Source organism: Gorilla gorilla, chromosome 2, assembly GCF_029281585.2.
Source record: "Gorilla gorilla gorilla isolate KB3781 chromosome 2, NHGRI_mGorGor1-v2.1_pri, whole genome shotgun sequence".
NCBI lineage: Eukaryota > Metazoa > Chordata > Mammalia > Primates > Hominidae > Gorilla > Gorilla gorilla.
Window position 1 is genome coordinate 142136394 of NC_086017.1, and position 23811 is coordinate 142160204.

The 23811-nt window shown below is 35.6% G+C and overlaps 1 protein-coding gene across 7 annotated transcripts in view; it reads left to right on the forward strand.

Moving 5' to 3' along the window:
* ATP2C1 (ATPase secretory pathway Ca2+ transporting 1) overlaps nt 1-23811 on the forward strand; it is a 161207-nt gene that overhangs the window by 97406 nt on the left and 39990 nt on the right. For all 7 annotated transcript variants that reach the window (XM_019023678.4, XM_019023680.4, XM_019023687.4 and 4 more), the window contains 10 exons: nt 988-1143; nt 2179-2247; nt 3271-3346; nt 6441-6507; nt 11152-11276; nt 12129-12226; nt 14321-14416; nt 14506-14595; nt 16464-16568; nt 22475-22631. In XM_019023678.4, coding sequence (XP_018879223.3) covers nt 988-1143; nt 2179-2247; nt 3271-3346; nt 6441-6507; nt 11152-11276; nt 12129-12226; nt 14321-14416; nt 14506-14595; nt 16464-16568; nt 22475-22631 — 1039 coding nt within the window. The remainder of the gene's footprint in view (nt 1-987; nt 1144-2178; nt 2248-3270; nt 3347-6440; nt 6508-11151; nt 11277-12128; nt 12227-14320; nt 14417-14505; nt 14596-16463; nt 16569-22474; nt 22632-23811) is intronic.

The window sequence follows — 23811 nt, forward strand, 5'->3', positions numbered from 1 at the left end:
AAATACTGTCTGTTAGGTTTACTTTTTCCACCCTGTGTTTGAGGTGGAGCAAAGGACTCTTCTAACAAGTTCTGAGGTAGTGGATGTGATGCTGTCCTCCTTTCAGAAGCTTTGCTGTATATCTGTATTCCTGTTGAGGTGATTCATGTTAATGTATTGAAGGTTTTGAGAGCACTGCAGTAGAAGAAGCTGTTTAACTCTTAACTATTTCTGACTTACTTGGCCCTAGTCCTCTCCCTCACTTGTCTGTATGTATGTATGTATGTATATATGTATGTATGTATGTATGTATGTATGTGTGTATGTATCTATACTCATAAAATTGTTTTTTTTTCTTTTTTCTGTATGCTTGGGTAGGTAAATACTGTGTCAGGAGTGAAGCCTTCAAAATTGAGCCCTGTTGCAGAGTTGGAAGATATTATGATAGTTATGATCTGCATGAAAACATTTGTATACATTTTTGAGTCTTGCAAATTGTAATTTGGAATAAATGGCATGTATAGCAAGAATGATTTTATGAAAATTGATTCCAAAATGATGAAATGATTTCTAAGTAACATTTTTCCCCTTTATTCATTTATCACTTTCAGTCATCGTCGATGGTTTTAATCTGCCAAGCCGTATTTCCAGAACTTTAGGTACTTGACAAAATTAGGAAATAATATTTTGTCATGAAAAGTTGAGTTTTCTCTAGATGAAGATTGAGTCTTAGCTAGTGTCAAATTTTTCCTAGTTGTATTTTCAATTTTAGGCTAATCTAGTCTCATGGTACAGCATTCTACTTTGCATGTCTTAGATTTTGTTGACTTAATTGTATTTTAAAATATGATTGTGCTGATTCTGGTCTTTTAGAGTGATGGTTTTGATACAAGATGTGGCTAATCAATGGAAAAGGGATATTTGAGGAAGAAGTGATGATGGTTATGAACTCTAGAGATGTTAAATGTAGCACAAAATTTGAATCTGGGATTCTTTATGTTCCCTAAGGCTGTGGATCTTTCCATTGATGAGTCCAGCTTGACAGGTGAGACAACGCCTTGTTCTAAGGTGACAGCTCCTCAGCCAGCTGCAACTAATGGAGATCTTGCGTCAAGAAGTAACATTGCCTTTATGGGAACACTGGTCAGATGTGGCAAAGCAAAGGTAAATTTTTTTCCTGATTTGAAAAAAGCAATTCCTTTGTTTGAAACTATTTTCTCAATAATTTTTTGCTGATTTTATGTGGAATTTTTCAAATACATGACAAAGGATAAAATTGAACTTAACCCATTACATCTATTTGTGAAACTGGGGAGAATCTGTGTCCCTGAAGTATAATATTTCCGTAGTTCTGCTATTTCCCAGATAATGGATAATCTTCAATACCTGTTTCTTTTTAAAGAGAGAAACAGTGTTTTCATGGATGTGTTTATTATTAAATAAATTTTAATTTAGTTAATATGATACTGGCTATAATAATCTGACTATATATTGTTCACCTGTTGATCGATTTCAAATGCTTCCTTTCCTGAATTCTGATACTCCACCAGTGCAAAAGACACCATTCACTAGGGGTAAAAAGAAACTATATTAAATGTCTCCTATTGAGTATAATACATATTTGTATTTCAGAAATACTAATATAGGCCAAAAATAGGCCTCAGAATTGAGTCTGCTATACGTTTTTTTTTGAGACGGAGTCTCGCTTTGTCGTCCAGTCTGGAGTGCAGTGGCGTGATCTTGGCTCACTACAACCTTCACCTTCCAGGTTCAAGTGATTCTCCTGCCTCAGCCTCCTGTGTAGTAGGGATTACAGGCATATTCCACCATGCCTGGCTAATTTTTTGTATTTTTAGTAGAGATGGCATTTCACCATGTGGGCCAGGCTGATCTCAAACTCCTGACCTCAAGTGATCCACCCGCCTCGGCCACCCAAACTACTGGCATTATAGGCGTGAGCCACAGCACCCGGCCAGCAATACGTTTAATGTAATGTTTGTTTCCAGAGTTTAAATCATAAGGGGCAAATGCTAATGACAGGAACATAAAAAAGTAAATTTGCTGAGGAAATCTTAGGAGTGTGTATGTTAGACATCTTCACTGTAGGTAAGACTTTGAAAGTTGTTGGATGTGTGTGTGTATGTGTTTTGGTTTACATTTCATCTGGATGTAAATGTATTTTCCTGTTTTTCCCCTTAGGGTGTTGTCATTGGAACAGGAGAAAATTCTGAATTTGGGGAGGTTTTTAAAATGATGCAAGCAGAAGAGGTGAGTACTTAATATGTTAATGATGTATTTGTTCCAAATCTGAAATTCTTCATTGTAAGTAGAGAATGTTGGATTATTTTATATACTGTTGAGAGCAGTATTTTATTCAGAATGGAAATCAGTTGTCTGTGTTTAGAAACATAATTGGAAAGCCTGTAATTGAAAAGGTCTAAATTGATGTTGTTAGTATTCTAAAGGATTTTGAGCTTTACTCATTGTTTATAGCAGAAAAAGGCTTATAGCCACTTATTTGTAGATCTTATTATTTTCAGAAATTAGTGTTGTGGTAATTTTAAGGATTAGTAATTAGTATATTTGTACCTTGGAATATGTCTTCTATCAAATTTTTTCAGCTTCACATAATTCCAAGTAAGGGTGGCAGGGAAAAGATTGCCAAGTAAAATAACCTACAAGATATTCTCGGCTAAAAGTATTAAAGATGAGTTCATTTTAAATACTTTCTTATTATAAAAAGAAGCTGCATTCTGCAAATGTCATGTTCTCCCCAAATCCTCTGGATTTCTCAGGTAACCTGCCAAAACTCCAGTATGCGATGCAAAGTGGGAACTCATTCCAAGAGGCGTGGCAGTGAAGGGATGAACAGAGAAGAGGGTTAGCAGTTGAGGGGGGATTAAAAGACCTGGGTTACTAGCATGTTTGTGGATACTGAAAGGGGAAAATTGGAAAAGCAAGTGAGAGAGCAGCTGATGGTAATGAAGTCCTGCAGTGGTTGGTAAGAGGGAGAACAGATTTTTCCTCAAAAGGAAGCATAGAGAGAACGGACCTTTTCAAATAATAAACAGGTTTTTAAAAATAGAGAATTTCTGTTCCTCACTGTGTGACCTTGGGCATTGTGTAAAATCTAAGTCTCAGTTTTCTCAGTGAAGGTGATTATTTACCTTATGGGAGAGTCGTATGGTTAACTTAGGAATTGCTTTGTCAAGCACTTAGCAAGCCCCTGGCACTTGATAAAGCTTAGTAAATATAGCTAATTGTGGTGACACTCTTCTTCAATTTATCAAGGCACCAAAAACCCCTCTGCAGAAGAGCATGGACCTCTTAGGAAAACAACTTTCCTTTTACTCCTTTGGTATAATAGGTAAGAGAAGAGTGAGTATGTATATATTTTTATTTGAGTTTTGTTTTTTGAATGTGAAGGGTGGTGTTATTCTAATTTTATTTATTGGCTTTTCTTTTTTTATTAAGTTTAATACGTTTTAAAATTATAAGACTACTAGTAGCCATTGTTCATTTCAACAAAGAAAAAATAGAACTCGGATTCTTGTAATCAGAAAATATTTCTTTAAACATTTTAGTATTTGTCTTTCTAGTCTTCAACAAGAATGTAATACTATAGTTTTATGGACTGCTTTTCTATTTTTATTTCACATATCCTGTCATAAAACTCTTGTCATTAAATTGATGGTCACATAAAACAAACGTAAAGGTTGTATAGTTTTCTATTTTGTGGGAAAACATATAAGAAGACCTCTTTAGACATTTAGGATTTTTTGAGGGTTTTTTTGGTCATATAAATACTTCTTCAGTGTGGTATCTTCTGGTAAATACCTCTCTTTTTTAAGGAAAAATTCTTAGAAATAAAATTATTTAGTCAAAGGGGATCCATGTAACTTTTAAATTTTTGGCCAGCTTTAAGTATTGCCATTAACTTCAACCGTAAATAAAAGAGTTCTTATTATTTGATTTCACAGTTCATTATTAGGGAAACTGGGTGCTTTGTCATGTGTGGGTTGATCATTTTTATTTCATTTTATGACCTGCCAACGATTTCTTTTGTCCCTTTTCTTGTGTCTTTGAGTCTTAGATTGATAAAAGCTTTTTATATGACTAGATTATCAATCTTTGTGTTGTATAAGTATTTTTTTCCCATTTAAGTTGCCTTTGAGGCATGTGGAATAAACTTGGTAAGAGGACAATATATGTAACCATTTATGCCTAGTGTTCCATTATTGGAATGCTAAGCATGTGGGAGTTATTTATATCCTACTGCTCAAGGTCATTGCCAAGGTCTGGTTGCAAAAATTCAAAAAATTGCAACCTCAGACACAAATGGGTTAAAACATCCCCTTTTCCTTGAGATTCTGTTATCACCCTCCTATTGATAATCTCTGCAATTAAGTTGGAAACGTTCTGTTCCTAAAGATTTTCCCAACCTCGTGTTTATAAGAACATTTATTAAAACGTTGTATAGTTTTTTTATTTTTGACATTTTACTATTTTATTTAAAATTTATTTTAGTACATGGCTTAAGGCAGAGTTTTAACTTTTTTACTCAAGTTAATTATCCCATTAATTCTGTAATCCAGTCTTTATTCATTGGATTGAAGTCACGTTTTTATCACACATTAAGCACTTGCATTAATTTTGGAGTCTTTTCTCCTTTAATTGTCTTACCATGTTAATTATTCCAGCTAGTTTAGTATTTCAAAGTCAGTAATAAAATTTTTTTATTTGAGATGGAGTCTCATTCTTGTTGCTCAGGCTGAAGTGCAACGGCGCAATCCCAGCTGACTGTAACCTCTGCCTCCTGGGGTTCAAGTGATTTCCCTGCCTCAGCCTCCCGAGTAGCTGGGATTACAGGTGTGCGCCACCACACCTGGCTAATTTTTTTATTGTATTTTTAATAGGGACGGGATTTTACCACATTGGCCAGGCTGGTCTCAAACTCCTGAACTCATGTGATTGCCCACCTCAGCCTCCCAAAGTGCAGGGATTACAGGACTAATGCAATTTTAAAGCAGTATTTCTGTTAATACAATATTAGTTGAAATAACTTTGTAAATAGTAATTCTGTTTATCCATCTATCTTCATTGTAAACATAAAGTAGAAGGTAGGAAGTTATCTTAGTTGTTTTTGTTTCACTGGTGTGCATGCCCTCATAACTTCTTCCATTTGATTATTGCTCATTTTCTAGAAATTTTATAGTGAATTTGATAAATCGAATGACATTCTAGCCAATTGAATCTTTGTAGTTTCTATTAGCACTATACCATAAACCATTTCAAATTTAGTAATAAATATGTTTCAACTTTACGATCTCTGGTTATATGTTAGTATATTACATTGGACATAATTTTTCTTGCCAAGGTCAAGAGCTAGATCAGGGGTCAGCAATTTTTTTTTTTTTTTTTTTTTTTTTTTGGTAAAGAACTAGATAGTGAATATTTTAGTCCATATAGTCTCTGTTGGAAATACTTTACTTTGCCATTAGTATGAAAGCAATCATAGAAAATATGTCAGTAAATGAGTGTGGCTATGTTCCAACAAATTTCATTTACCTAAGCAGACAGGAGACCCACAGATTATAGTTTGCTGACCCCTGGTATAATCCTTTGGACATAATTTCTTTCATCATGATAGTATTTGGGATAGGATCTTAGAAGGTTGCTATTTGGATAATTATTCTTTAGTTATATAAAGATAAAAAAAAACTTGTCTTAAATGTTCATATTGATTTGCAACCTTGAGATAGCTTATTTTATCAAACCTCTCGTGAATCTGTTTGCTTTTTCCTCACAAACCTGCTTGTGCGCCCCTTTCCCCCTATTCTTTTCAAAGATAAAAGGTTAAAGCAAGGAGTATTGGTTTAATTGATTTTTAAATTTTTGAAATGCCATAAAAGTAGTGATTTTTAGATGTTAATGCAGTTGTAGGTGCTTAACGTAAGGCACATCACTTTTTGAGCCAAGTCCTAAGTGTCCCTTTGTATGTAGTATGGATTTTCTGAGAAGTGTCTGGATATTTTGTTATGGAAAATAACGTTTTAGGGTTTAATTTTGCATATTTGATATTAAATAGAAGACCTATATGTTTGCTGCCACCTTCTTTTTTTCATTGTATGAACATACTGGTAATTTTTTAAAAAATAGTAAAATATTACTGCTTTAAGGGATGGGTAGGAGCAGTGTCAACCAAAAGTAAAACTGTGTGTGTGTGTGCATGTGTGGTGTGTGTGTGCACACATGTACGTATGTGAGTATGCACAGCATTCACATTAAGCGGTGTTAACTTTAACCTCCCCTGTTTAATGGATTTTTATAAAATCTTCTATTTGTGATCTGATATGCTTTCCCTTTTTTGTCAAGGGACGTTTTAGATTCCTTCAGCTTGTTCTGTTCCTTCTAGGTGATTGTATGTAAAAGGGAAAAATAACTATTTAATTATCTTTCAGGAATCATCATGTTGGTTGGCTGGTTACTGGGAAAAGATATCCTGGAAATGTTTACTATTAGTGTAAGGTAAGTCTCAATACTTTGTGATTGGAGTCTCTTTTGCCTCTTTTATTTCTCTAATGGACATAGCTTACGTTTTATTACGGAGATCAGTATTACGTGGAGCCCATAAGAGTATAACATTGCTACATAAATAGTTCAGAAGTCATATATTAAAATTATCCTTAGAAAAATGAAAATGTATGTATATGGTAATGAAGAAAACCCATACTAGATGTCTGGAATTACTAATGCATTATTGCCTTTTTATATATAAATATACAATTAAGGGTTGTCAAATTGAAAACTAGCAGCATGAAAGAGAAAGTTCACAATATAGAAATTGAATAATCAGTTTCAGAGGAAAACGAAACATTGAAGAAATGATGACAAATTTAAAAACCAAGTGTTTGTATTTTCAGAGACTGGTGAAGAAACTGCATCCATGAGATAAATTGTTGTAGAAAAGGATCAGAGAACAAAAAGAGTTTTTAGAAATTAAGATTATGATTGTTGAAATTAAAAATTCAATTGTAGGGGTATAATATAAATTCAAAGAGGTCTCCCCCCAAAAAGAGTAAAAAGTCTTAGAATGAGATAAAATGAAGAAGAGGAATAATTTCAGGAAATACCACTTGTAACTAATTGGAGTTTCAAAAATTACATAAGATATGACACACAAGTATCTTCTCAAGCTAAGGCAAAAAGTAAGTCTTTATAGATTGAAAGGATTCACTAAATACCAAGCAGAATGGAAAAAACTTGTGAAACTAAAGAAAAAAAGTCAGGTCATCTACCAAGGAAGGGTAACTATGCTGGCATCAGACTTCTCATTAGCAACTGCAGTTTCTACCACAGGGTCTTTTTGGGTTCTTCTAAACATTCCAACTCACAAGACTTTCACAGACCACATCTGATACCTGTGCCCTGAACACAGCAGGGTAACTTCAGGCAGCCTTCTCCTGAGAGTCCGCAGCAGTCCATGTAGCAATTCACTCAAGTACAAGGAGATAAGGTCAACCTTGTGAGTGTGGGATCTACCTTGGGTTAAAATATCTCGTGTTCTATGAGAGACATATTTTGAAACATGCGTTTCCAGATGCCTGCAAGGGACATGTCTAGTTACAAGTTACTACACTCGAGAAACTCAAAGCTATGACTTCCTATAAGATAATTATAACTTTCCTAGTCCAGAGAGATTTTATTAGTCAGCGGATCCCTTAATCATAGCAGTGTTATCTAGCAGCATACTTGACATATTATTCTTACCAGGTCAGTAGGTGAACAGAACTAGAGTTAATCAAATCCAGAAGGGGAAGATTATTTTATTAACTGTTCATCCACAGCAACATCAGATTGCATTAGAATAAGTGGAGCAGTGGTAACAAATTAGGGGGGCAATTGATCATAAATCTGTAAATTAGGCCTAGCCAAAGGATTGGTCCAATTAGTGACAAATAGGTAGGCAAGTACTCAGAACATTCATTTCCTACCCATCCTTATATGAATTCCAGCAAAACAAGGGTGAAAGAAAGGAAGATGATAATAGACATAAGAAAGGGCAAGAACTTACTTAGGCATCTAAGAAAAAGAAATCCTGGTAGACCTCTGTTGTAGGCATAGGAAATATTTCAAATATTAGAACAAAAGTCAATGTCTTTCAAAAAGAAAAGTCAAATAGATTACAAGGAATCAGAATGAATAAGAAGTAAAAAGATATTTGTGATATAGTGAAAGAATGTGTTTTTTTTTTTCTCGAGGGGGTGAAAATGCAATTTGAAACTCTTGGTTTAAATTTGTGTTTAAAAACGCCATGGGTTAAATATAAAATACATTTAAAATGGGGAATAAGTTTGAGATATTAAGCATTGACATATTATCCATTGGATCGTTTTTAGTTTTTGAGGATTTGGGTTTTTTTTTGAGTTCTGTTTGTACAGATTGACATATCATAACTTCTGTTCTTTCTTCAAGGTCTTCCAAAGGGCAAGAAACTTAAAAATTTTCAAATAGAATAAAACTCATTCTATTTTGCAATTCTGTTTTGCAGTATGGATCCATTGGAATCTTTTATAAATATAAGCTACATTATGGGACCTTTAATGGTCCTATTTTTCCTCTTTCTTGAAGTATTTTACAATTTCTTCACCCTAGGAATTATTTTAACAATTATTTGCAAGAGTGCTGAAGATGACTAGAACAATAAGAAAGCAGAAAAATGATGGAATCATTGAGAAGGTTGATGTAATAATAAAGTAAATAATCACTATTCTCTTATTCTTTAGTTTTCTTATTGTGTTGCCTAAAGTATTGCATCATTTAAGAAGGTGTAAAAGAAGTCTAAAGGCACAATCTTTAGGTTTGTTTGTTACAGCTTTCATTGAACAAAAATGAGAATTCAGAATTTTTCACTTTCTACTATAATGGCAAAGAGAATAATTGACAGAGAAGACTTTTCACAATTATTAGACAAATCAGAAGATCAGTGCAAAGAGCCAAACAGAAGCACTGTGGGCTGTAATGATGTGGGTGAAATTAATAATATAAGTGAAATCTCAAGACTGAGTCTTTGGATGATGATACTCTAGATCTTCTCAAACACCTTAATTTTGATGAGTGAGCAATCTGTTTTTAAGGACAAAAAAGAAACAGGTATTCTCTTCCAGTTAATCATTCTGCAGCAAGGACTCTATCATGCAGTAGTTTTCAGCAAGAATCTGGACCATCTCTTTTTGCTAAACGAATGCATGACCCTATTTCATCTTTTATGATGCTTGTTTATCAGCATTGACTTCATACTGCTTTTAAGTGGAGAAATGCTGAAGGCTGGTATGAATATAAAAGTGATTAAAAGGAGATAGATTATGCAGAAGTAGAAAAATTCATTGGATTCATCATTGTAATTGGTGTTTATAAATCTAAAATTGAAAATGTTTTGCAGTCATGGGCCAAAGAAGATAACTGTTCTCTTTTCAACACAATTGGGAGCCATCAGTGGTTTTAGAAGTGTTGCAATTTGACAGAACAAATGCAGGAAAGAAGAACTAGATTAATAAGCTAGTGCCTGTTAGAAATATTTTTTGAAATCTGAAATCAATATTTATAAGATAAATATGTTCCAATTTCACCAAAAGCAGTAGATGAGCAGTTAGTTGCATCCAAAAGATGTTACCGATTTCAGGTATAGATGCCTTCAAGTCCAGGAATAGTTTTGGGTTATCATTAAAATGAAAATTTAGAGTGAAGTTTTTTTACAATTTATTTATTCCTCTGCAAAGTTTTGCTAAGATGACTTAAATATAAAAGATTGAAAAGATTCATTGTATCTAGATTGTAAGTGATGATGCCTATTTTTCCTTAATGGAAGCATTTAAAAAAAAAAGAAAAGAAAAGAAAAGAAAAGAAAAAAGAAAAAAAAGGATTCCATTTGAACTAGGAACATTCTCTTTGAGTAGCCCAAAGGAGAAAAGGAAGTATTAATGATAATACATATTTCTTGACTCTTCAGTGTGTATTGTTTAGCCAATAATGTTGTTGCTTATGTGCTTTCAACTTTAAAATCAACCAGTAAATAAAGCATGAAAAAGTCAATTACGGTTATAGAAAAGGATGCTAATGTACTAGATTATGCAAAGAAAAAGTTGGTAATGGAAATTAGGAAGTAGAAGCAGCAGAGGGAACAGTGGTAGAATGAAGGGTTAAATTGCTTATGTCCTTATTTCTAGCAGAGTCAAGAGATAGTATTTGGAATGGCACAAAGAAAGACTTGTTATTTTTTAATTATAAAAGGCGAGTGAAATAATTTTTTAAACTGTGATAAAATACACATATTATAAAATTTACAGTTTTAAAGAGTTAATTTGGTGGAGTTAAGTATGGTCGCAGTGTTTTACAACTGTTAACCGCTATCTAGATTCAGAACCTTTTCATCATGCCAGAAGAAAACCCTGTACACATTAAGCAGTCACTCCCCAGTTTTCCTCTTCCCCTAGTCCCTGGCAACCACGCACTAATCTGCTATCTCTATGGATTTGCCTATTCTAGATATTTCATATAAATGAAATGATATAATATGGGACCTTTTGTATCTGTCTTTTTTCACTTAGCATAATGTTTTCAAGGTTTATTCATGTTGTAGCATGTGTTAGTACTTCATTCCTTTTTGTGGCTAAAGTAATACTCCATTGCATGGATGTCACAATTTTACATTTATCAGTTCATGAATGTTTGGCCCGTTTCCATCTTTTGGCTATCGTGAATAGTGTTGCCGTGAACATTCATGTATGAGTTTTTGTTTGAACATTTGTAGTTATCTGAATTTTATAGATGAGGACAGTAAACTACAGAGCTAGATTAGTAAGTAGCCCAGGATCACACAAGTAAGAGATGGTGAAGCCAGGGATACAAATCCAGGCAATTTGATGTGGTGAAGCCGGGGATACAAATCCAGGCAATTTGATGTCAGAACCTACATTTTTTAACCACTGTGCTTAACTTGGCAGCTACTAGGTATCCAGTAAATGTTAACTTTCTCTTCCTTTTGAGAAGTTTATTTGTTAGGTATTGACTATTAATTTTGCATTTTATTAAGCTTTAAGTAACATCCAATTTAAATTTTGCTGTGAGTGCTGTTTAACCTACATTTTAATACTTTGTATATGTTGGTTATAGTTTGGCTGTAGCAGCAATTCCTGAAGGTCTCCCCATTGTGGTCACAGTGACGCTAGCTCTTGGTGTCATGAGAATGGTGAAGAAAAGGGCCATTGTGAAAAAGCTGCCTATTGTTGAAACTCTGGGTAAGTCTGTGTTAAGAGCATTCTTATGCAATGATGCGTAAGTTTATGTCAATAGTGAATCATCTCAGAGTTTTACAGTTTTTATCTTAGAGATTTGCATAATGATGTTTGGCTTATGGCAAAATTGGATATGGTTTTAACAACCAAAAAAGGCAATTAAAAATTCCTATCCCTTAGGTGAGGGGACTTGAAGAGAAATCTTTCTACATCATGTTCTAATGCTCAAATCATGTTAAGAAAATCCATACAACAACTGAAATCTTGGAGTAAAATTAATAGAATTTTTTTCTTGTGACATGTCAAAGAAGATAATGTATTATTACAGATCCCAAATGTCATACGTGAGTTGAATTTGCCTGTAAGAACAGTATATTTACAGTAGTTATATTGTTGTAACAAAACTTTATGTGCAATATGCTTTGAAACTCCAAAAATGTACTGAATTTAATTTCTAGTTTGTATTTTAATATCTTCTCCATATATGAGAAGCTGAAATACCTTGAAAAATCCTTATTGAAGAAATTATATGGGTTTATATTTAGAAATTCTTCAAACTTTCTAGAAAAGATGTTATATAAGATCATTACATAAAGCTAATGTGAAGTAGCTTTGTAGAAACTAACTGTATATAAATAAGAACATGTCATCATCTAATTTTTATTTTTAATTTCAGAAACTGCACCTTATGCTGAAACAAGCATAATGAGAGAAGTTAATCTAAAATTACCAATGAGTTTGGTTTCTATAAAATTCAGAGAAGTAGGACAGGATTCTAGTCTTTGATTTGTTTTTTAAGTGAACCTTTATTTCTCCTTGATTCTTTTGGTGACTTGTAATGATTTAATTCTTTAGGCTGCTGTAATGTGATTTGTTCAGATAAAACTGGAACACTGACGAAGAATGAAATGACTGTTACTCACATATTTACTTCAGATGGTCTGCATGCTGAGGTACTCTATAGGTTTTTAAAAACAAACAAAAACAGTATCCCTTTAAGAAACTTGGTGTTTAACATTCCTAACAGTTCCAGTGTCTTACCTTCAAAAGGGCTGTAAATTAGTAGTGGAGTTATTTTCTCTCTCTGTGATTTTACCAAGTCTTTGTCTCATTCCACTTGTACACTTGTTCAATCCGAAAACTTTGATTCCTCCTTGACATCTCTCTTTCAGTCACCCCTTCATCTATCCATAATCAAATCCTACCAATTTTGACTTCCTAAAGAATTTTCCCAGCCATCTACTTTATAGCCAGCTTCTTTAAGTTACCGCCATTTCTCACCTGCCATTCTGATAAAGCTTTTTGACTGGTCTTTTTCCATTCTTGATGCCCTCACTCCATAAGCAGCTTGAGGGATCTTTTTAGAACCAAATTTTAAGCATGTCACTCCATAAATTAAGGTACTCCAATGGTTTTCCATTGTGATCAGGATCCTGAACTGTGGCATCTCAAAGCCGTACATGTTCTGTCCCTTATTTTCTCCTCTATCCTTATATGTTACCCTTTGCTTTCTGTGCATCAAGTATACTGGCTGTATAGTTCTTTCGATGTGACACAATTATTCCTACTTTAAGAACTTTGCTGCCTTTGTCACTGTTTAGGATAGTCTAATGCCTCTTCATCCTTTGCACCTTAATTCCAACCCACTTCTTCAGAACACCCAGAAGTGGCCCTATGTTATATGTTGTCTTAGCATTTCATACCTCTTAGTCCTTATCTTAGGTAAAATTTTCTGTCCCTTTTCCCCATTATAAGAGAGCAGGAGCTATATTGCCTAGCACACAGCCTGCTTCATAGTAATAAATACTTGATAAATGAATGAATGAATGAATCACTTTATTTTAACAATTATATATTGATACATTGTCTCTTAAGTGCACATCACTGTGCAGTAGTTCTTCCTGAAGGTGCTTATGGACAGGTCTAATCCTACTCAGTCTATGCAGGATTTTTGACTGGAATGCTCTTAACACTACTTATGTTGGGTACAGTGATTTAAAATGTATTTATAGCTAATTCATTGAGAAAAATAAGCAGTAGGCAAATTGACAGAAGTTGTACTTGGGTTTATTTACGTCCATTTTACATAGGTTTTGAAAAGAGACTCTTGATATTTACGGTGTTAGATCTGGTCAAAGATCCCCCATGCTGTGTTGGTGAATGTGCCCTTTCTGGATGATTCAGAAGGGTCATTGGGATTACATGTGCTTATATGATCCAGGTATGGAAGGTAGAATATTAGTTTTTCTTTTGTTTCAAGGTCATGCTATATGTAATGCATTAACTGTTCGTTAATTGTTTTATCTCTCAATTAATGTCATTAAACATTTTTTATTTATTTTTATTTTTAACAGAGATGGATCTTGCTTTGTTGCCCAGGCTGGTCTTGAACTCCTGGGCTAAAGTGATTCTCCTGTCCCAGCCTCCCAAGTGTTAGGATTACAGATGTGAGCCACCACACCTGGCCACTAAATTGTATGATTTTTATTGTGAAATTTCTTTTTGTTTGGCTTGGTTTGTTCTAGACATATGATATAAATACCTGGTTTGTCTCTACCTCTGATTTTTAAAATTGGTGTGTAATATGCTGTGTTAAAGTGATTTGTAAGTGCTAGCATATATCTCAATGTCTCCAGGCCTGCATGTTTGCAAAAAGAATACTGCTTTTGTCTAAGTCACAGCTTTGTGTTATATGTTACATATGGTAATGGATTTGAGTTCTTTGCAAACTGTAGTATGCTATATAAGTGTAATGTCATATAAGTTTAAGCTTACTTATGTATATTTTCATAGCTTATTCTTTTAACAGTATATTGTAATTAGAAAACAATCTTTTTAGATTAATAATTGTGATGAGAATTAGAATCTATATTTCTTTACTAAATGTCCTTTTTAAAGACGAATTTTAATGCTTTTCTAGATGAACACTTTAAGTGTCATTATAAATAAAATGAACAGAACTCATTATAGTTTTTGGGTTTTATAGGTCTTGTCACCACCAAGTGTTTGTAGTGTTTGTATTACTGATCCCACTTTGTGATCTTTAGGTTACTGGAGTTGGCTATAATCAATTTGGGGAAGTGATTGTTGATGGTGATGTTGTTCATGGATTCTATAACCCAGCTGTTAGCAGAATTGTTGAGGTAAATATTTTTTTTTCCAAGATGGTGACTTTCTTCATAATAACTTAAGACATAGTGATAGGTTCATAGTTTATGTGTATTTTTCTTAGGCGGGCTGTGTGTGCAATGATGCTGTAATTAGAAACAATACTCTAATGGGGAAGCCAACAGAAGGGGCCTTAATTGCTCTTGCAATGAAGGTACGTACCTGAATTTCTCTTCTTTGACATATGAGACACTGCCCTCACAACAGAATGCAGTGTCATCAATTTCAGTATTACTGGTTTTTAGGTATTGAGTGAAAAAAACTCATACTATTTCATTGTTTTTACTATCTTTTAGGTATCAGTTTTATTCCTATAAATGTAAAGTATAGACTTTTTTCAGTATAACTTTATTGTTCACATGCAAGTTACAAACTAATGAGCAGTCGTTGATTTCTTGTGAAGAAATGTTCCTGTCTTCCACAATATTGAGATCTACATGTGAAATACTTTATAGATGTGTGTAATTGCTGATAAATACTAACTTTTGAATGAATAAAAGGCAACATTCTTTAGTATTTCTATGTAAAGATAATAACACAGTCATGAGAAAATAGCTTTCTTTTCCCAGTCTTTCTCTCGTTTGTTAATTTCTCAAAATGATTGTGAAGTTATAATTTGTTTTGGGGAGAAGAAGTCTCAGTTAACTTTTCATCTGTCCCAATCCGTCTCCTTATCCCCTAAGTCCTATATTTGATTCAGTGAGAAACCTAGTAAGTCCAGCCTGTCACTCATAACAAAAATAACTATTCCTACCTTTAAGAGTATTCAGAGAAAATTTTGATACTTGTATAAAGCAAGAGGCTTCTAAATGAGGTTGCTTGAAATGAGAGACAGTATAGAATTACAGGTTATTATAACATATTTAATGAAATAAAATTGATAGTTTTAGAATATATAGTTTCCTTGGCAGAAAAGCACATTTCTGTATCATTTGGTCTCCTTACAACTAAAACAGCATAGTACTCAAAACATGAATCCGTTATCAAGTATTTCCTGTATTATGCTTATAAAGATATTAGTTTCTTTGAGGGATAAAGAATATGAAACTATCTTTTTATGGGCAGAGACCTCACATTTTAGGTAGGGAATTTATATTGACGTTCTTGAGACAAAAGGCAGTCCAAGACAGCAGACACTGAAATCTTAAACACTGAGTCACATATAAGATAAGAACAATGCAAATTCAGAGCTGGGATATGAGGGCTTTGAAGGATAGGAAGGGTTTAGATGAGATAAGCTAGGGAATGAACTAAAGTAGAAGTAGAGAGGAATAAAAGAGCATAGAGTTGGTTGTGGCTAATGAGTTGGCCAAACTGGATGAAATGAAATGTATTTGCACGACCAGGAGGATTTTTATAGACGCTGTATGTGGTGGGTTTCTGGAGAACCTTGAAGGCCAGGAAGAGCCTGAACGTGTTTCAGTAGAAAGTAGAAAGCAATACATGGTAGAATTTTGAGTAGTTTAAACATTTTTTGATATTTGGAAGATATTTTTTGATATTTTTGATATTTAGATATTTGATATTGATGCAAAGGCTATTAGGAGGGAAAACGACAACATGACTGGTAGTATTCAGGATATAAACTGGTAGAGGGTAAGGGACTAGGATGATAACAGGTGAGCCATTTGAGTCCCTAAGAAGTGAGAGATTTAATCTAAAACTTCTATTGATCATAAAAATACATGCTCAGAATTGGTTGGGTACTTTTATTTATTTATATCCTGCTTCCTTTCAGAATTTGAGCCGGTAGAGGGATTAATACAGTGTGTGTGGGAGGTTTAGTCAGCGTACAATCCAGAAAACCTGACTTAGACTATATCTACATACCTGGGCTTTCATGTTGAAAATGTATGCTGATGTGTAGGGAAGTACAGTATATATAGATGGAGCATTTACTATTTCACTATTAACTGAAAAATAATCCAGCCAACCTAGTTACGAGTGGTGACCCTTGTTCTTTGTTAAAGGAAAAAATAATCACATATAGGTGAGAATTAACTTTCTCTTTGTGCCATATAGATGGGTCTTGATGGACTTCAACAAGACTACATCAGAAAAGCTGAATACCCTTTTAGCTCTGAGCAAAAGTGGATGGCTGTTAAGTGTGTACACCGAACACAGCAGGTATCCATCTGTTTAAAGAATACTTATTTCCTGTTTAGCTTAGATGACTATTTTTTCATTTACTGTCCACCTTTGGGTTTAGTCATTGTACATAATAAAGACTTGTTGCTTTAAAGTACGTGTAATTAATAGTACACTCATCTCTTAATTGTTTGTGTTCTCTTTGATAGTCTTTCCTCATAGAATCCATGCATAGATATATTCATGGAGTTGCTGCTGTGTGAGCAAACAGCTTAAATGAGTTGTAGCCTAGTCTCAGTCTCCTGAAGCTTGTGACATCAGATTTTTTCAGAATTTTTTCTCTTCTTCATGACAGTTCCTTATAAGGTCTTTGCAGACTGTGTTTCAATCTGTGTTCTTTCACTGAAGGAATGTCTTATCTTTAGAACAAATGAAACCACCTTACTTTTTGAGAAGTAGTTTGCAAATGTATGTCATTCATGTTGATTACTCCAGCTTACAAGCTGACAAAATGACATACCGATATTTTAAGCCGCCACCTTGTTCCTGGGTGCTTGAGAAATTTTTCCAGTTAGTGTAATAAGAGTTCTGAATTATCTACAGTGTATAATTATATCACTCATAGTTGCTATTACCAGCTTGATGATGAAACTTAACTTTAAAAAATATTGAAGCTTGGGCTGGATGCGGTAGCTCACGCCTGTAATCCCAGCACTTTGGGAGGCCAAGGCGGGTGGATCACCTGAGGTCAGGAGTTTGAGACCAGCCTGACCAATATGGTGAAACCCTGTCTGTACTAAAAATACAAAAATTAGCCAGGTGTGGTGGTGTGTGCCTGTAGTCCCAGCTACTCAGGAGGCTGAGACAGGGGAATTGTTTGAACCCGGGAGGCGGAGGTTGCAGTGAGCCGAGATCACCCCACTGTACTCCAGCCTGGGCAACAGCCTGTCTAAAAAAAAAAAAAAAAAAAAAAAATTTTATATATATATACACACACACACACACACACACACACATACACCCTTAAACTTTCCTTCACTCTGTTGCCTAGGCTGAGTGCAGTGGCGTGACCTCGGGTCACTGCAACCTCAACCTCCCCTGGCGCAAGTGATCTTCCCACTTCAGCTTCCCAAGTAGCTGGGACTGTGAGCACGTGCCACCATACCTGGCTAATTTTGCTAATTTTTTGTAGAGATGGGGTCTCATTGTGTTTCCTAGGCTGGTCTTGAACCCCTGGACTCACATGATCCTCCACCTTGGCCTCCCAGAGTGCTGGGATTACAGGCGTGAGCCACCACGCCTGGACTTATTTGTTATTTTTATAGTTCCTTTGACAGGAATGACTAGTTGGTTATATGTTTTTACCTATGAGCAAACACATGATTTTTGCATGTGATACCTATGATTACGTCTCTATAGAAAACAGGAATGAAGGGATCTCCCTTCATTCATATAAGTGGAAACATACAGTTTTTAAAAGAAAGGCCAGGTTGGTTAACACTGAACTTTGAATTGAAGTCTTCCAGGAACTATGTTCATGAGGGCCAAAAAAAGATTTCCGTCTATTCTTTAAAGGAACTTTTACAAGCTTAGGTGAAAGAAGACAATTGGAAATAAAACTATGAAAATACAATACCTTTCATTTTAAACCTTTTAATGTAAAGCTTTCAGAAATTGCATTAAACTTAGGCGATTTTCAGCTGATGTCCCTTAACCATATAGTTATATGGCAAGCACATGCATATGACTTTTTTTGATAGGTCTATTTCATTACATTTTGTAAACCATCACACGGTACCTCAAGATAGTGTGGCTCATGTAATGTTTAATAATTTTACTTTTCAGCAACTTTTAATTTAATCTACCAAAGTTTTACATTGGAAGATTAAATCTTCTTAGTTGTGGGAGTGGGGGACAGAAAGTGGCAGGATATGTTTGGAAACATTTGATTATTCTTCTCACTTGCTGACCTGAAGAGTTCCTCTTGCAAATGAAAACCAACCAGTGAAATGAACAAACAAAACCCAACCCACAGATGTGACTCAGGATCTAGAAGAAGTCAACCTGACACAGATAGGGAAACTTAACATTTTAAAAGTAACTTCAGTGGCTCAAATAGTTTGCTTTTAAAGGACTTTCACTTGAACATGACAATATATATTTATCTCTACTATCTCCCTGGAACCCACCAAAATTACTAACAAGGAATAAAAGATATAAACTCAGAAAGTATAGGGAAGATTCAAAGGTGCCAGGTACCTTTGAAGGCAGGGAGTAAGGCATAAGGCTAAAAATAGTAGAGAAATTTGAAATTCTGAATAAGGAACCAATAGAACTCCCCCAAGTACCTTTGCTGCTTCTTTAGGCCAGACGGTTAGCCTTCCTTTACCCCTGTGGAACACCAGAAATCTGGGGATAAGAGTAGAGGGTAGGATTAAGCCTTAAGACTGAAAACAGAATGATTAAGAAGATGTCATTGTCCTGAAGGATAAAGCCCTAGTTCTTAACACCACTTTGTCTCTTGGAATACATGAAGGCTGGCATCTCCCTACTGTCATTCCCTAAGTAAGAAGATTCAAGAGTTTTAGAAAAGCTGCCTGGTCTCGTAAGGCAGTGGTCCCCAGCCTTTTTGGCACCAGGGACTGGTTTCCTGGAACTCTTCCACAGGCAGGGGATGGTTTTGCGATGACGCTGGTCCGCCTCAGATCCTCAGGCATTAGATTCTCTTAAGGAGTGCACAACCTAGATCCCTTGCATGTGTAGTTCACGATAGGGTTCATGCTTCTATGAGAATCTCAGGCCCTGGCTGACCTGACAGGAGATTGAGCTCAGGCAGTAGTGCTCTCTTGCCTGCAGCCCACTTCTTCTTTGTGGCTGGGTTCCTAACATACCATGGACTGTACTGGTCCACTGCCTGGGAGTTGGGGAGCCCTGTCATAAGGGGCACCTTTGAGCTAAGCTCTTTGTTCATTGGAAGCACTTACCTACTCCTGGACTTCATCTCATCATCCTACAGCAAGGCTTACCAATTGATCCTTAGCTCTGCCAGTGCTCATGGAGCTTCTAGTCTTTTAGTTTCTTCACTCTTTTTTTTTTTTTTTATTATACTTTAAGTTTTAGGGTACATGTGCACAATGTGCCGGTTAGTTACATATGTATACATGTGCCATGCTGGTGTGCTGCACCCATTAACTCGTCATTTAGCATTAGGTATATCTCCTAATGCTATCCCTCCCCCTCCCCCCACCCCACAACAGTCCCCAGAGTGTGATGTTCCCCTTCCTGTGTCCATGTGTTCTCATTGTTCATTTCTCATCTATGAGTGAGAACATGTGGTGTTTGGTTTTTTGTCCTTGCAATAGTTTACTGAGAATGATGATTTCCAGTTTCATCCATGTCCCTACAAAGGACATGAACTCATCATTTTTTATGGCTGCATAGTATTCCATGGCGTATTAAATACAAGTGAACAGGGAGGGATTACTAGATACTTGGAGAAAATCTTTAGTATGAAAGCCAAAGACCAAACCAACAGAGAAAGGGATCTTAGGTAGTGGCAGATGCTGAAGAAAATTTCCAAAAACCATAAAAAAGACAAAATAACTTTCAATAAAATGTTTATTAAATAAAGTCAAGAAATGTGTCAAAGTAGAACAGAAAGTCAAAGACGTGTACAGTATAAAAGGTAAGAAAAATCAAAATAAATACAGAAGATCCAGTAATTTCCCCATAGTGGTAATAGGAAGGGTAATAGGAATAGGTAATAGGAAGAAAGAACAGAAAATGAGAAGATTTTATCAACTAATGCTGGAAAATTTTCCAGAATGAAAAGGCTTTAGCATCTAGAATAAAGTGGCCCACGAACTGCTCAGCACAATACGTATGTTAAAGGAGGGTGGGGTGAGGGATAAACACAAGACCCATAATTAAGAAATTTGAGGACACTTGGAGAGGGAGAATTCGAAGAGCTTCTAGAGAGCTTTAAGCAAAGGGGAGATCATGTAAAAGGGCTGAGGAACTAAAGTACGGTAGTCTGCCACTTAGCCCAGCGGGATACATTCCAAGACTGCTGGTGGATGCCTGAAACCATGAATAATATTGAACCTTATATATACCATGTTTTTTTCGATCTGGTAACATAGATGGCTACTAAGTGATTAATGGGCAGGGAGCATATACAGTGTGGATATGCTGGACAAAGGGATGATGTCCTTGGCAGGACAGAGTGGGATTTCATCACCATACTCAGAATGTTGTATAATTGGAAACTTATGAATTATTTATTTTTGGAATTTTCTATTTAATGTTTTTGGACTGCTGCTAATTAACAGAAACTGCAGGAAATTAAACCCTGGATGAGGGGACACTACTTTAATTTCTTTATACTTTTCAATGAAAACATTGACACTGGAGGCTGGAAGATAATAGAGCAAAGCCTTCAAAATGAGAGGAAATTTATCCCTAGCTAAACTTACAAATGTGAGGATAGAAGAAAAATGTGTCCCACACCACACACCCTTTCTTAGATATTGGTGGATAAAAGAAAAAAAAGAAAAGGGAGACTTAAAAGACTTAAAATTCAGTGAGGATAGAGCTAGAGGGTTGTTCCTAGATACCAGTGGTACAGCAGGCCTAGAAATCAGCCAATTAGAAATGGAAAGAAGACTGAAGGAGGGTGGTCTCCAGTAATAATATAGAGGTAATAGCTTATCTGCTTCTTTGTTGTTGTGAAAAAATACCATGAGAAGGGTTTTATATTACGTTGAAGAGTTTAGGAAGAATGAATGATAGGTATACAGAAAACAAATGAAAGAAGTGGTTATTAACTTTATAAAAGACAAAACTTGAGCAGGAAAAGAAGTATCCTATTTGAGCTATCAATCAGGATAGGCCATGAAAACAACATCATGCTCTCCTGCTGCCTCCCTGTCCCCAAATATCTGCTCATTGTAGTTACTTGGGAACTTAGGCAGATGGAAGCTCCATTTTAATGTGAGCACACAGTGTCACAGCAGGGGTAGAAGAATAGGAAATTGTGCACTGGCACCTACATTTCCATTTGGAAGTGACACAAGTACTCATGTTTATTGGCCAAAGGAAGTCATACCTGACCGTTTTGGAGTGAGGACGGCAATTGGGAAATACATTCCTGCCTCCCAGGAGAACTGGGATATTTGTGAACTGCTGTAGTCATTACCACACTTGGCTTAGCAGCAAAGAGTCTTGTTGTAAACAAAATACTGGCAGATTTTGCTTTAACTATGTCATAAAGATGGGGAGGGGGAATAGGTAGTGGAAATGGGGAAATTAACATCTGTCACAATAGACAGTGTATAAAATTGATAACTGATGGAGTAGCAGTGTAAACATGTTAAAAACATGAGGGTAAATATCAGAGAAAACAGCTAAGAGAGTTAAAATTATTTTGCTTCCATGGAGTAGGACTAGTGGTGAGAAGCATTGGACAGAAAACTGCAGTATTTCATTATAAGCTTTTGAAGATTATTTACCGTGACAAAAAATAAAAAGTGCGATAATACCCATAAATACAACGTGATTGGGAGAATTAAATGATGTTTTAGGTAGATAGATATAGATGTATATAGTAGCTAATAGAGAACTTGAACCATTGTGAGCTGTTATTTCTCTTCCATTTCCTGTTATGTTGCAGTGAGCCTCTTTCCACATTTCAGAGTGCCAAATTTGAGGCTTAGTATAGCATTGCCTTTTATGTGTGGGATGGTGGGATAGATGTTTTCTATAGAAGATACAGATAGCTCCCCTATAGGAATATTTAATCTTCAGAGTTCAGGTGGCAGTCAAAACCTTAGGCTTGAGTAACTTCTCTGGGAATTATGAGAAATGAATGCCACTTAATTTTGGACTCCAATGGCAGGTAAGTACAAGTTGAAATTAAACTTGTGTTTGGTACATTTTCTTCTTAGGACAGACCAGAGATTTGTTTTATGAAAGGTGCTTACGAACAAGTAATTAAGTACTGTACTACATACCAGAGCAAAGGGCAGACCTTGACACTTACTCAGCAGCAGAGAGATGTGTACCAACAAGAGAAGGCACGCATGGGCTCAGCGGGACTCAGAGGTAAGGCTATTTCAGCATAGTCCCCTGGGGTGGAAAGGTAGAGCCTTCTTTTAATTGCAGATGAATTCATGCTTCACATTTGAGCTGTCCAGCTCACTTCCAGGATTTGTAGAACCCTTGCCACTATTGAGGTGTTAAGTTTTAGTTGGTTAATTGGCCCTCAAAAGATGGAAATTTGAGAATGTAGCAAAATATGAATCACTGGTTCTTTTAGATCTCCAGAGGTCTCTGAGTAGCTGATAGAAATTTTATTTTAAACAAGTTTATCTTATAAGAAGGGAAATGGATCGAGGTAAAATGGTGTTACTCTCTTTTTATCACTTTGTTTTAAAGACAAAAATACTTTTCTAAAAATTGAGTCTGAAGCCTCTAATATATCCTTTAAGGTGATTGCTAACTTGATCTGTTACTGTTCACCAGGGAGGTAAAGACGTCCCCAGATTCTGCTTACTTATATGCTGCTGACTGAGCAGTGATGGGGAGAGTGTCTGCTGGACACACACACATTAGGCCACCTCTCCTAGGGATGCCATGTGTAAGACTCGGGGGTTGGTGGTTGGTGTCCTAACCTGATTCTTGACCTTCTGTATAGTCATCTGGCTTCTGCAGAATATATGTAGTTATGTAGTCTCTCACAGCAGTTGGAAGAGTTGGCTTCCTTAATTTTATTATTTTAATGAAATAGGAGTCTAAGCACTACAATTTCTGGGAGGAAGAAAAACAAGTTATGTGAAAAATGTTTTTATTTGTTGTTCACTTAAGCAAAGGCTTTTTTTGAGTTTTAAACATTTTGATGGATTTATAGGGCTTCTGTTCTTAAAATAAACTAAGTTTGGAAAGGTACTCTTACCAGCAGAGAACATCGCTCCCAGCCTGCTGCCATTGCCCTTCTCTCTGAACCTTCTGTGCTGCTGAACCAAGATCACTCCTCATACCCCTGCCCCCAGAGCGTGGTGCATCTCATCTGGGTTATGGGCTGTATTGTGACCATCTTAACACTTCATCCCCTGTCTCCAAGGAAATGGGAGGCAGAGACTCATGGCTGAGAAGTTATTTTGCAAATGGATATTTTGGATGGAAAAAAATTTAAAGGAAAACAACTTTTCCTTCCCCCTTTCCCCTTTTAATGTAAGAGGCTTTGATGACAGGTTCTAGAGTTTCTGGGGTTTCATCCCAAAGG